The sequence below is a fragment of the Arvicola amphibius genome, chromosome X (assembly GCF_903992535.2).
Source record: "Arvicola amphibius chromosome X, mArvAmp1.2, whole genome shotgun sequence".
Lineage (NCBI taxonomy): Eukaryota > Metazoa > Chordata > Mammalia > Rodentia > Cricetidae > Arvicola > Arvicola amphibius.
In genome coordinates this window covers 100786226-100798613 of record NC_052065.1, presented here as the reverse complement: position 1 = coordinate 100798613, position 12388 = coordinate 100786226, and the positions used below count along the sequence as shown (strand labels likewise).

General features: G+C 41.5%; 1 protein-coding gene across 1 annotated transcript in view; it reads right to left on the bottom strand.

Moving 5' to 3' along the window:
* The window catches only part of Aifm1 (apoptosis inducing factor mitochondria associated 1), a 41319-nt gene extending 31390 nt beyond the window's left edge, over positions 1-9929 (bottom strand). Inside the window, exon 1 of the mRNA XM_038316382.1 lies at positions 9750-9929. Within this exon, the coding sequence (XP_038172310.1) occupies positions 9750-9852 (103 nt within the window). The 5' untranslated portion in view covers positions 9853-9929. The remainder of the gene's footprint in view (positions 1-9749) is intronic.
* Positions 9930-12388: the final 2459 nt, after the last annotated feature.

Below are 12388 nucleotides of genomic sequence, written 5' to 3'. Positions count from 1 at the left end.
ATGAAAAGGTTGAGAAACTACAGATTTCCTTTTTCCCAACAGATGCTGACGTTTTCAGATGAGGCATGGCCTTAGTGTCTTCTCGGTGATTAGACTTCATGGGTATTCACCACTGATGATGGTGATTGTTTCCAGCTTTGTGGACCATCTAGTCTCTGTAACAATCCTTCTGGGTATAAAAACAGTCCCCAAAAGGCAAAAGTCTATGTTCCAATTAGATTTCATTTATAGCCATTAAAACCTAAGTTTTATATAATGCTTAAGTATTAAAATATTGTTTGTTACTAAGGTTTTCTTGGCCATTTAAAATATATAAACACTGCAAGATATGGTAGCTCACACTTATGATCTTAGCACTAGGGAAGCTGAAGCAAAAGGATTGCTGCAAGCTTGAGACCAGGATGAGTTGCAGTATGAGAATGTCTCAAAAATATCTAAGAACTATAAAAATGTGAATAAATAAAGCCTTGACATGATGGGTCATGCCTATAATTCTAATTCTAGCACTTGAGAAGGTGAGGTTGGACAATCCTAAATTGAAAGACAGAACCCTAAGCAGTGGTCCTAGGACAACTCAGGTCACAAAGTGAGACTCAAAAAATAAAATATTTCAACAAGAAGAAGTAAAATCCACTCCATTTGTGTAGTGCACAAAAGTAAAAGCTATTTGACCATGTTTGGCTGAGTATGTACACTTTGATCTAGAGCAGTGGTCCTTTTCCCACCACCACTATGGGTTCCAGGGATTGAAGGCAAGTCTTTCTCTCGTCAGCGAGTGCCTTTGACTGCTAAGTCATCTTACTGGGTCTTTTTTGCTTTGTGAGACAAAGTCTCCTTAGGCAGACCAGGGTACTCCTCCAGCCTTAACCCGATGAGTACTAGAATCACAGGCTTGGGTCATACAGAAAACTAATCTCCATTCCTAACAAGGTCCTGAGTGATGATGACACTAACCTTGCAAATAGGACACTACTTGGAAAAACCATGGGTCTAAAGGCTGATCTTTGAGTTTTTATCCTAACTAGGTTTTAAAAGACAGAGGTAACGGGGTGGTTGTGGCACATGCCTTTAATCCCAGCACTTGGGAGGCAGAGGCATGTCGATCTCTGTGAGTTCGAGGACAGCCTGGTCTACAAGAGCTAGTTCTAGGACAGGCTCCAAAGTTACAGAGAAACCCTGTCTCGAAAAAGAAAGGAAGGAAGGAAGGAAGGAAGGAAGGAAGGAAGGAAGGAAGGAAGGAAGGAAAAGAAAGAAAGAAAGAAAGAAAGAAAGAAAGAAAGAAAGAAAGAAAGAACGAACGAAAGAAAGAGGAGCCGGGTGGTGGTAGTGAACGCCTTTAATCCCAGCATTCAGGAGGCAGAGGCAGGTGAATCTCTGTGACTTTGAGGCCACCCTGGTCTACAGAGCTAGTACCAGGACAGGCTCCAAAGCTACACAGAGAAACCCTGTCTCAAAAAAAAAAAAAAAGAAAGAAAAGAAAAAAAGAAAAAGGCCAGAGGCTAAGCACGGTGGAAGTTATACATTAGCCAGAGAGCTATGTAGTAAGAATTGGGCCTTAAAGAAAAACAATACAAAATACAAACAAACATACAAAAAAAGAACAGAGCCAGGTCTGGTAGATCAGGCCTGCAATCTTAGTTACTCTTGAGACTGAGGTTATTTCATAAATTCAAGACCTTCCTGGGATACAAAGTGAGCTAAAAAAGCAGCAAGATCAATGTAGTGAGACCTTAGGTTTAAAAAACATTTTAAAAGGGGTTAGGGATAATGTTAAGGTACTTACTTAGCTTGTGCAGGACCCTAGGGCCAATTTCCAATACTGTTTAATTTTAAAAGGCTTTAGTAGTAGCATCCTATATGATACTTCCAGAGATGAAAAAAAACAACACTCTGCCCTTTCCTTTCACAGTGTCAGGGTACAGGGGAACTAAAAACAAATATACAGACCTGCAGTCTCTTATTAAATTCTTGGGACAATAAGTATTTTAGAAGTCAGAGTAGTTTTAAGTATAGTGCATATGCCTAGCATAGGAAGGGGCAGAAATCTAGGCTCAAACCTATTAATATTTCTAAGAGAAATTACATTGTGGCATCAAAAAACTTAAATTAGGGCCTGATGAGATGGCTCCATGGTTAAGAATACTTGCTGATAAGACACATAAAGGAGATCATTCAACCCAATGCCCATCAAAATCCCAGCAAAATTCTTCAAAGACCTCGAAAGAACAGTATTCAACTTCATAGGGTAAAGCAAAAATCCCAGGATAGCCAAAACAATCCTGTACAATAAAAGAACTTCTGAAGGCATCACAATCCCTGACTTCAAACCCTATTACAAAGCTATAGTACTGAAAACAGCCTGGTATTAGCATAAGAACAGACTGGAGGACCAATGGAACCAAATGGAAGACCCAGATATCAATCCACACATCTTTGAACACTTGATCTTTGACAAGGAAGCAAAAAATATCAAATGGAAAAAAAGAAAGCATATTTAACAAGTGGTGCTGGCATAACTGAATAGCAACATGTAGAAGAATGAAAATAAATCCACATCTATCACCATGCACAAAACTCAAGTCCAAATGGATCAAAGACCTCAACATAAAGCCAGCCACACTGAACCTTATAGAAGAGAAAGTGGGAAGTACACTTGAACGCATTGGCACAGGAATCACTTCTTAAATATAACCCCAGCAGCACAGACACTGAGAGAAACAATTAATAAACGGGACCTCCTGAAACTGAAAAGCTTCTGTAAAGCAAAGGACACGGTCAACAAGACAAAACCACAGCCTACAGAATGGGAAAAGATCTTCACTAACCCCACATCAGACAGAGGTCTGATCTCCAAAATATACAAAGAACTCAAGAAGTTGAACACCAAAAGATCACATAATCAAATAAAAAAATGGAGTACAGGCCTAAACAGAGAACTCTCAACAGAGGATTCTAAAATGGCTGAAAGACACTTAAGGAAATGTTCAACATCCTTAGTCACCAGAGAAATGCAAATCAAAACAACTCTGAGATTCCATCTTATACCTGAAAGAATGGTCAAGATCAAAAACACTGATGACAACTTATGCTGGAGAGGTTGTGGGGAAAAGGAAACACTTCTGCATTGCTGGTGGGAATGCAAGCTGGTACAACCCCTTTGGATGTCAGTGTGGCAATTTCTCAGAAAATTAGGAAACAACTTTCCTCAAGACCCAGTAATACCACTTTTGGGTATATATCCAAAGGACGTTCAATCATGCCACAAGGGCACATGCTCAACTATGTTCATAGCAGCTTTGCTTGTCATAGCCAGAACCTGGAAACAACCTAAATGCCCCTCAATCGAAGAATGGAGAAGAAAAAATGTGGTGGTACATTTATACAATGGAGTACTACACAGCTGAAAAAATATCGACAGCTTGAATTTTGCAGGAAAATGGATGGAGCTAGAAAACATTATTTTGAGTGAGGTAACCCAGACACAGAAAGACAATTATCACATGTACTCACTCATCGGTGGTTTTTAAACCTAAAGCAAAGAAAGCCATCCTACAAACCACAATCCCAGAGAACTTAGACAACAATGTGGACACTAAGAGAGACTTACATAGATCTAATCTACATGGGAAGTAGAAAGTAGAAAAAGACAAGATCTCCTGAGTAAATTGGGAGCATGGGGACCTTGGGGGAGGGTTGAAGGGGGGAGAGGAGCCACAGGGAGGGGAGCAGAGAAAAATGTAGAGCTCAATAAGTATCAATAAAAAATGAAAAAAAAAGAATATTTGCTGCTTTTTCAGAGAACCTGGATTTGGTTCTCAACTCCCACACAGTGGCTTCCAACCATCAGTAACTCCATACATTCAGACAAAACACTCATAAAATTAAAATAAATAAATCTATTGACAGGAGATGGTAGCGCAGGCCTTTAATCCCAGCACTCAGAGGCAAGTGGGTCTCTGTGAGTTTGAGGCCAGCCTGGTCTACAAAGGGAGTTCCAGAACAGCCAGAGAAACCCTGTTTGGAACCCGACCCTCCTCATAAATAAATAGATAAATAAATAAATCTAAAAAATATCTAAGTAGCATCTTTCCAAGGCAGGTCAAATTTCACACTGGGAAGTGGGTTACACAAATGTGATCATCCTATTTCAATTTCTGAAATATAGCTAAGAGACTTTAAATCTATACTCTCCAGCGAAGAAAATCATTTTTGCTTTATTCTTCGTGGTATCTTCCCTGGTTTAGAACTCTCTGTTGTCATGAAATAAAATGATTTAATTTTTAGACAATACATTATTAAAATAAGGTGGATAGTGGTAGTGCTTGCTTTTAATTCCAGCACCTGGGAGTCAGAGGCAGGCAGTTCTCTGTGAGTTCAAGGCCAGGGGTACACAGAGAAACCGTCTTGAAAAATGAAAAGGAAATATACATTAAAATAAAAACCAAGTGTAGGTCTTTTTTTTTTCTTTTTCTGAGGCAGGGTCTTGCTATACTGCCTAGGCTAGCTAGCGTCAAACTGGTGAATCTGCAGACTCGGTCCCCCAAACCACTAGGATTGATTGTCCTCCATTTTAAGCTATGAAACTATTTTCATGCCTTTCTTTTCATAGTCACAAAATTTCAGAGCCCAACGGAACCATCCACCACCTTCTTCACTTGTTTTACAAGAAGGTGACTTACTCCTGACTTCCCAATACTGTAGCAGTTACTTGTTTTAGATGTTCTGCAGCACAGGTTAAGATTCTGTACTTAGAATGCAATTCCCAATAACCCAATTTGTGCTTGTGTAACAGTGCCTGATATACAGCAGGTATAAATAATTTTTTTTAAGAGTGAGGGCATAACTGCATAGCTGTGGCTGGCTCAGAACCTGCTAAGTAGGCCAGGCTGATCCCGAACTCACAGAAATCTTCCATCTCTGCCTCCAGAGTATTGTCATTAAAGGTGTGCATTGCCACCTGATCCTGGTTTAATATATGTTGCTAAAGAATGACGAAGAGAGATAGAAATTCTTTCTAATTTGATCGATATTGACCAAACTTTTGATGTTATTTTCTTTTTCAGATGAGAATTTGATATGTAGCTATGACTTGTTTTGAACTCATGATCTCCCTACCTCAACCTCCCCAATACTTTGAATGGACATTTATTTCTATTTGTTTTGTTTCTTTGAGACATGATCTCATACTGTAGACTGAGCAGGGTTAGAATTAACTCAAAATCTTGGCAATTCTCCTGCTAGGATTACAGGAATGAAGCACGTCTTTGGCACTGACTAAACAAACTCAGCAACCTTGGTTCTCTCGTGATTTTCATCAAGTATATTTTCTCATACGCAGAATAGCAGTAGTTACGCCCCCCCCCCCCTACACCAAAGGACTGGGAGTTTATCCTATCTGTTCCTGTGTCCTAAGCATCCTGTTCAGTTTCTGACACACTAAGTTCCCAGTGAATGGTTTCTTTTTCTTTGAGAAGGTTTCTAACCCAGATCCATTAATTTCATGTTGCTTAATAAAAATGGCAACTTTAAGTACCACAGACTATCAGTAGAGTAATACTTTAACCAGTAAGCTCATTTTTGGAGGCCTCAAAATTTCCTATTATACATATTCCCAGACTTTTCCAGAAACACATTCATATGCTGAGGGGCTTAGGAATCCCAAATGACTAAGAAATCTATATGCTCTTAAAACTTGATTCCTAAACCAGGCGGTGGTGGCGCACGCCTTTAATCCCAGCACTAAGAGGCAGAGACAGGCGGATCTCTGTTCGAGGCCAGCCTGGTCTACAAGAGCTAGTTACAGGACAGGCTCCAAAGCTACAGAGAAACCTTGTCTCGAAAAACCAAAACCAAAATAAACAAAAAACATCAAACTATTTTTTTCCAATATGGATAAAACACAGCCTATTTAATATGCCCACTGTATTTAGATGCCTTTTTATAAATAATGCAACAACTATTTAATTTTATCAGCCTTTAAAAAAATTATCAACCCTGGCTGGAATTTTAGAAGAATAAGAATGATAACTATAGTATAGCATGAACCCTTCTTACTAATGGCACAGAAGAAAAAGAACACTTTAGATAACAGAAAGAAAGAAACCATTCATTGGGAACTTAGTGTGTCAGAAACTGTACAAAATGCTTAAGACACAGGAACAGATAGGATAAACTCCCAGTCCTTTGGTTATGAGAAAACATGCTTGATGCAAATCTCAAGAGAAACAAGGTTGCTGAGTGTTTTTTTCTTAATCCTTAAGCCAGTGAAAGAGAAAAACAAGAGTCGCTATTTATCTAAAACAGTATTTCCCAAATTTACCTGATCATATGAACTCTAAGAGTTTGCTAAAATACAGATTCCAGGACTCTATCCAGGAGAATTTTATTCTCAATCTCAGTGTTTCTTTTGCAGATCTTGGAGAAGATTTGGGTTTATCCTTTATTCAAACCATATAACCAGGCAACTTTAGGAAATATGACCTAGAAGAATGTTAACACATGGCAGCAATTCCCTCAAAACATCTTTTTAAAAAATCTAACTTAGCCAGGCGGTGGTGGCGCACACCTTTAATCCCAGCACTTGGGGGGCAGAGGCAGGCAGACATCTGTGAGTTTGAGGCCAGCCTGGTCTACAAGAGCTAGTTCCACGACAGGCTCCAAAGCCACAGAAAAACCCTGTCTTGAAAAACAAAACAAAATCTAACTTATGGGGGGCTAGGGAGATAGCTCACAGGTTAAGAACACTGACTGCTCTTCCAGAGGTCCTGAGTTCAATTCCCAACAACCATTAAAAAAAAGAAGAAAAGAAATCTAATTTATTAACTGATTATAGAAAAATCTATCCGCCAAAGATTTTCTTCTGGAAACCCTTGATTAGGTAGGATGAGTAGAGAAGAATCATCTAGCCTTTAAAAAAGATGCCACCAGCCACTCTAAAGGCTAAGACAGAAGGACCATGAGATCAGGATTTAGCTATATAGTGATCCTGTCTCAAAACATCAAAAACCAGTGTGTCATTTAGCAATGTCCACAATCTAGGATTCTGTCATAAGGAGTTGAGTGCCTTTTTAAAATTTATTTACTGATTATGTATATAGTGTTGTCTGCCTGCACGTTTATCTGCATGCCAGAAGAGGGCACCAGATGGCACTGTAGATGGTTGTGGGCAACCATGTGGGTGCTGGGAATTAATTGAACTCAGAACCTCTTGAAGAGCAGTCAGTGCTTTTAACCTCTAAACTATCTCTCCAGCCGAATGTTCAGTTCTTTATTTTTTTTTAAAGATTTATTTATTTATTATGTATACAACATTATGTATGTCCACATGCCAGAAGAGGGCGCCAGATCTCATTACCAGATGGCTGTGAGCCACCATGTGGTGGCTGGAATTGAACTCAGGACCTCTGGAGAGCAGCCAGTGCTCTTAACCACTGAGCCATCTCTCCAGCCCCTCAGTTCCTTCTTTAAAGATGAAAAGATTCAAGCTAGGCTAAACACCCTTTTTTTGAGACATGGTTTTCTGTGTAACAGCCCTAGCTGTAATGTACAGGAGACTGACTTCAAGCAAAGTCATGCAGTGGGAAAGAAACATTTAAGTCTGTATTTTTTCAACAGCTCTAACACTGTAATCAAATGAATGCTTAATTGATGAGAACTTCTGGTTAAAGCCAGAATTCTGGTAAAAGCTATGTATTGAGTAAAATAAAAACACAGTATTAGAAAGGCTAGTATCTTCAGATTAGCTACATTTGTATGATTTTTTTTCACAATTTACATACAACGCACCACTATTTCCATGCACAGAACTCATACAAATTATATTCACTGGGTTTTTAGGTAAGCCAGAGGGTTTTTGTTGTTGTTCTTTATTTGCCTGTTTGTTTTTGTTAAAACAAATTCTTAAGCTCTAAGAAGTACTTCCTAGGACATAAATCAGCTAGCTAACACTTTGAGACAGGGTTTCAACTGTTGTATCCATGGCTGGCCTAGAACTTTCTTCCTGGACCAAGAGGCCTTGAATTAGAGTCAGTCTCTGCCTCCAGAATGGTGAGATTAAAGTCATGTCCACCACACCCAGCAGATAACACCTATTGAGAAACATTTTGACTCATTCCAAGAATTTGCAAAGATCCTAACAATCAAAAGGTATTTTCCACTCCTTTTAAAGGGCCCAGAAGGCACCTGCACATCACAAAAGCCTCAAGGATAACATTTGATATTATAATTAATTATAATTACCTCAGGATGATATTTTAAAAATTAATTCTTTTAAAATGCACGTTTTGGCCGGGCGGTGGTGGCGCACACCTTTAATCCCAGCACTCGAAGGCAGAGGGCAGGCGGATCTCTGAGTTCGAAGCCAGCCTGGTCTACAAGAGCTAGTTCCGGGACAGGCTCTAGAAACTACAGGGAAACCCTGTCTCAAAAAAACCAAAAATAAAAAAATAAAATAAAAAATTAAAAAATAAAATGCACTTTTTGTTTGGTTTTTGATTTTTCAAGACAGGGTTTTTCTATAGCATTGGAGGCCTGTCCTGGAACTAGCTCTTGTAGACCAGGCTGGCCTTGAACTCAAAGAGATCCGCCTGCCTCTGTCTCCCAAGTGCTGGAGTAAAGGGCGTGTGCCACCACCACCCAGCTAAAATGCACTTTGTAAAAGGTGTCATTCATTCCCACAAATCTGTATAGGTTGAAAATAAACTGACTCTGCCTGGACGGTGGTGGCACGTGCCTTTAAAACCCCAACACTCAGGAGGCAGAGGCAGGAAGATCTCTGTTGAGTTCGAGGCCAGCCTGGTCTACAAGATCTGATTCCAGGACAGGTTCTAAAAGCTACAGAGAACCTGTTTCGGAAAAAAAAATAAACTGACTCAACACCATGCTCAGATAAACCCATGGATATCGGATGCACAGTAGGCTAATTACTGAAAAGAGAACCTAATTCATGCTTAACTGTTTCAAGTCAAACTTTAGGAAGCAGGGTAGCGGTGGAGCATAGATTAGGGGCCTAGGACTGGCAGAGTAGCTTTAGCTCTACCTATTAATTATGTGACCAGCTGCAAGTATTTCTTTTCTCTGTCCTCAATTTATTATCCATAAACTGAGTGGGTTGATGTTTACCACAAAAATCCCTTCCAGCTCTAGAGTTTAATGAGACAACTTCCCTGAGAACAATGCAGTGTGGTTCTAATAACTTTCATCCCAGTGTGGTGGGTATCTCAAATCAATTCTGAGCTAATTCTCTCTATGTCTGGTGTACAATTGAGTCCTTACTGACACTACGCCGTTTCCACATCGTGGGGGCATTCAAATCTACAACTCTCATGAGTTTGGAAGGTAGAAAGAATAATCTGATTTACAGGAGAAAATTGGGGCATAGGGCTGTCACAACCAATATATGGCAACGTCCATTTGACCTCAATGCTTTAAAAGGGCAAAGGTGGCAGCTATGGGCAAAATGCTGTGGTCAAGCGTATTGTTATCCTCAAATTAGAAATACTCCCAGGAGAAGGGCCTCACACCGACTTCTGGGGTTCAAATCTCTTGAAGGTCAGGTGCGGCACAAAAGTGCTGATTCCTCAGCTTGCAAACTCTGGGTTCGTATCCCGCCTTGGAATTCTTATGATGTTTTTTTTTTTTTTTTTCTTGAAGGACGGGGGAGCACTGCAAGGGACGGAAAGCCTGTAGCACCAAGGCCGTTGGACTTTGAAGCAGGGGAAGGGTTTGTCCGGGACGGGTCAGTTACTCACCTGGAAGCCGGTTCCTCTGTCTTGGCCTCTGGACGCACACCGTCCGCACCAAGGGCACGAGTTTCTGCTTGAATGCACCCGCTAGGCCTCCACACCGGAACATTTCGGCAACCGCTAACTCTGAACCGCTCGCTCCTGCTCCTTCCTTTTCTTCTCACAACACCGTCGAAAGGGTCAAATACACACTGTGTCCCGGACCAGCTCCCCCCTCCCGTCACACGCACACCACGCAGTGCTCCTCCTCCCAGCCCCGAGTGGACATTGGATAGAGAAACCGGCCCGCTAGAGCGGGGGCGGGGGGTGGGGGCGCAGAGGCTGGAGACCTACTGCGCAGGCGTAGTGTTCAGCGCCGCCTTGCAATTGGTCCCACGGTAATGAGGCGTGTGCGCGTTGCGTGCAGCTGCCCACGCGGTCTGCAAAGAGCCGGGGTCCCGCCTCCGGATTTGCAAGTTTCCGCGAGTTAGTGGCCCTGTGGTAGGTTGAGCCGCTTAGGCTACCTGTCCCAGGAGAGCCTAGTGCCTGAAGTCTGTGAGGCGGTGCTAGGGCACTGTCGGCGATGGGAACTGACACACGTCACAAAAAAAAACCGACTCCAGAACCTTACTTTCTTTTTGTGTGTTTTTAGGCAATTGGCTATCAGGCATTTAAGCCTTTCTGAATCTTTCGTACTATCCAATGGTGGTGTCCCCAAGTCCGAGTCAGCGCACCTGACTTTCCGAATCTTGAATAAACTTCGTTTTTACAAGTAGCTGAACACTTTCTCCTGCAGGCCCTTTTGGGGGGGCTAGAGTGGGGGGCGGGTGTACTTAACCCTGTTGTTTTCTCTGTGTCACTTTCATAAGGCTGTACCAAGTGCCTTGGATAATCTCGCGCTATTATGACTTTCGTGCTTGAGAAGAGCAGGCTGACAAAAAGTTTGTGCCTGACAGATTTTCTGTGAAAGAAATCCTGAGCAGTACTGAGAAAGCTGTGGGAGATACAGAGCAAGCAGTGAGAGAAATAGGTCTTTTGCTCCCCTGTGGAGAGAACACGCACACCGTTTTCAAAGATTTGAATTGCATATTAAGTATGAAATGAAGGCGGGGTGGTGGTGGTGCACGCCTTTAATTCCAGCACTTAGAGGCAGAGGCAGGCAGTTCTTTGTGAGGTCAAGGCCAACCTGGTCTACAAGATCTAGTTCCAGGATAGGCTGGAAAAACAAAGCAGAAAGGTATCTAATGAAAGCTGTGTGTCGTGGTATAACGCCGGGTCCTCCCACTGGGGAGGCAAAGGCAAATAACAAGTAAGTTTGAAGCTAGGGTGGCTTACTACTCGGCCAGTCAAGGCCTCGTGGTGAGGAGACCCTTTTCCCTCGCTATTGACCAGTTCTATGTAAGAGGGCTTTTATGGATATGAAAAGTATGGGGAATGATCTCTGTTTAGCTGGGGGAAATGGGATCTATTGGTCATTTAAATGATACTTACCACAGAGTCAATTCAAGAGAGGGGTTTAGGGATTGGAATCCCAAGGGGACAACCTAATGTGGATGTGTATTTGAACTATGTCTTGAAGGATGATCAGTAATCTAATAGTGGGAGGAGAAAGAAAGAATAGTATTTCCGAGAGTGAACGCATTGAGACCAAAAGTAGTATTTTTAGGGTTTAAGCATGTTGACCTGAACTCCACAGGGAGTCATCTACTTGGACAAGTTACCCGATTGCCTCAACTGGTCTAGAGACAATTGGACTAAGAATGCAAGCCTATAATTCCTCAGCACATGGAACCTCATTATGAATTATAGGCCAACCTGAGAAACATAAACTGTTTCAAAACAACACCCTGGGGCTGGAAGTATAGTTCAGAGGCAGAGTGACTAACACTACAAGGTCCTCTGCTCAGTTGAAGCACCACAAAAAAAAAACCCTCTAAGGTTTTTAAACAGCAATAACAAAATAAAATTTCCAGAAATAGAGTTCAGTACATTTTCAGGAAACAATGACAACTGTGTCAGGAAGTGGGATAAGGACTGTGTGATGGGAGTAAACTGGAATTGTTACAATGAATTGGGGCTCTAGTCTTTGTAAGTGATGAGATTCCTTTTTTGGTGAAAAGTGTATAGGGATGCAATTGCAAAGGGCATATTTTAGGAAGTTTAACCCAGGAAGCAGATTCATTGCATTGACAACACAACCCAAATCTCATTATCCATTCGCAGATTAGATCAATGTTTAAAAATTGCAAGTAATGAAGCCAGGAGTGTGTTGCATACGTGTAATGACAGCACTGGGAGGCAGAGGCAAGAGGATCAGGAGTTCATTCTGGAGTCTGGGGGGAAGCCTGGGCTACAAAAGACCCTGTCTCAAAGTTTTTTTAAAAAAGAAAAGGAAAACAAAACAAACCAAAAACCACAAACAAACAAACAAAAAAAACCAAGGAGACTGTGATGGCACATGCCTTTAATCTCAGCACTGGGGGGACAGATGCAGGCAGATTTCTGTGAGTTGGAGGCACCACCACCGCCCTGTTTAAGGTTTATTTTATTTTGTCAGAGGTGGTGGTGGTGTAATCCTTTAATACCAGCACTCAGGAGGAAGAGACAGGCAGATCTCAGTGACTTCAAGGCCAGTCTGGTCTACAGAACTAGTTCTAGAACGGCCA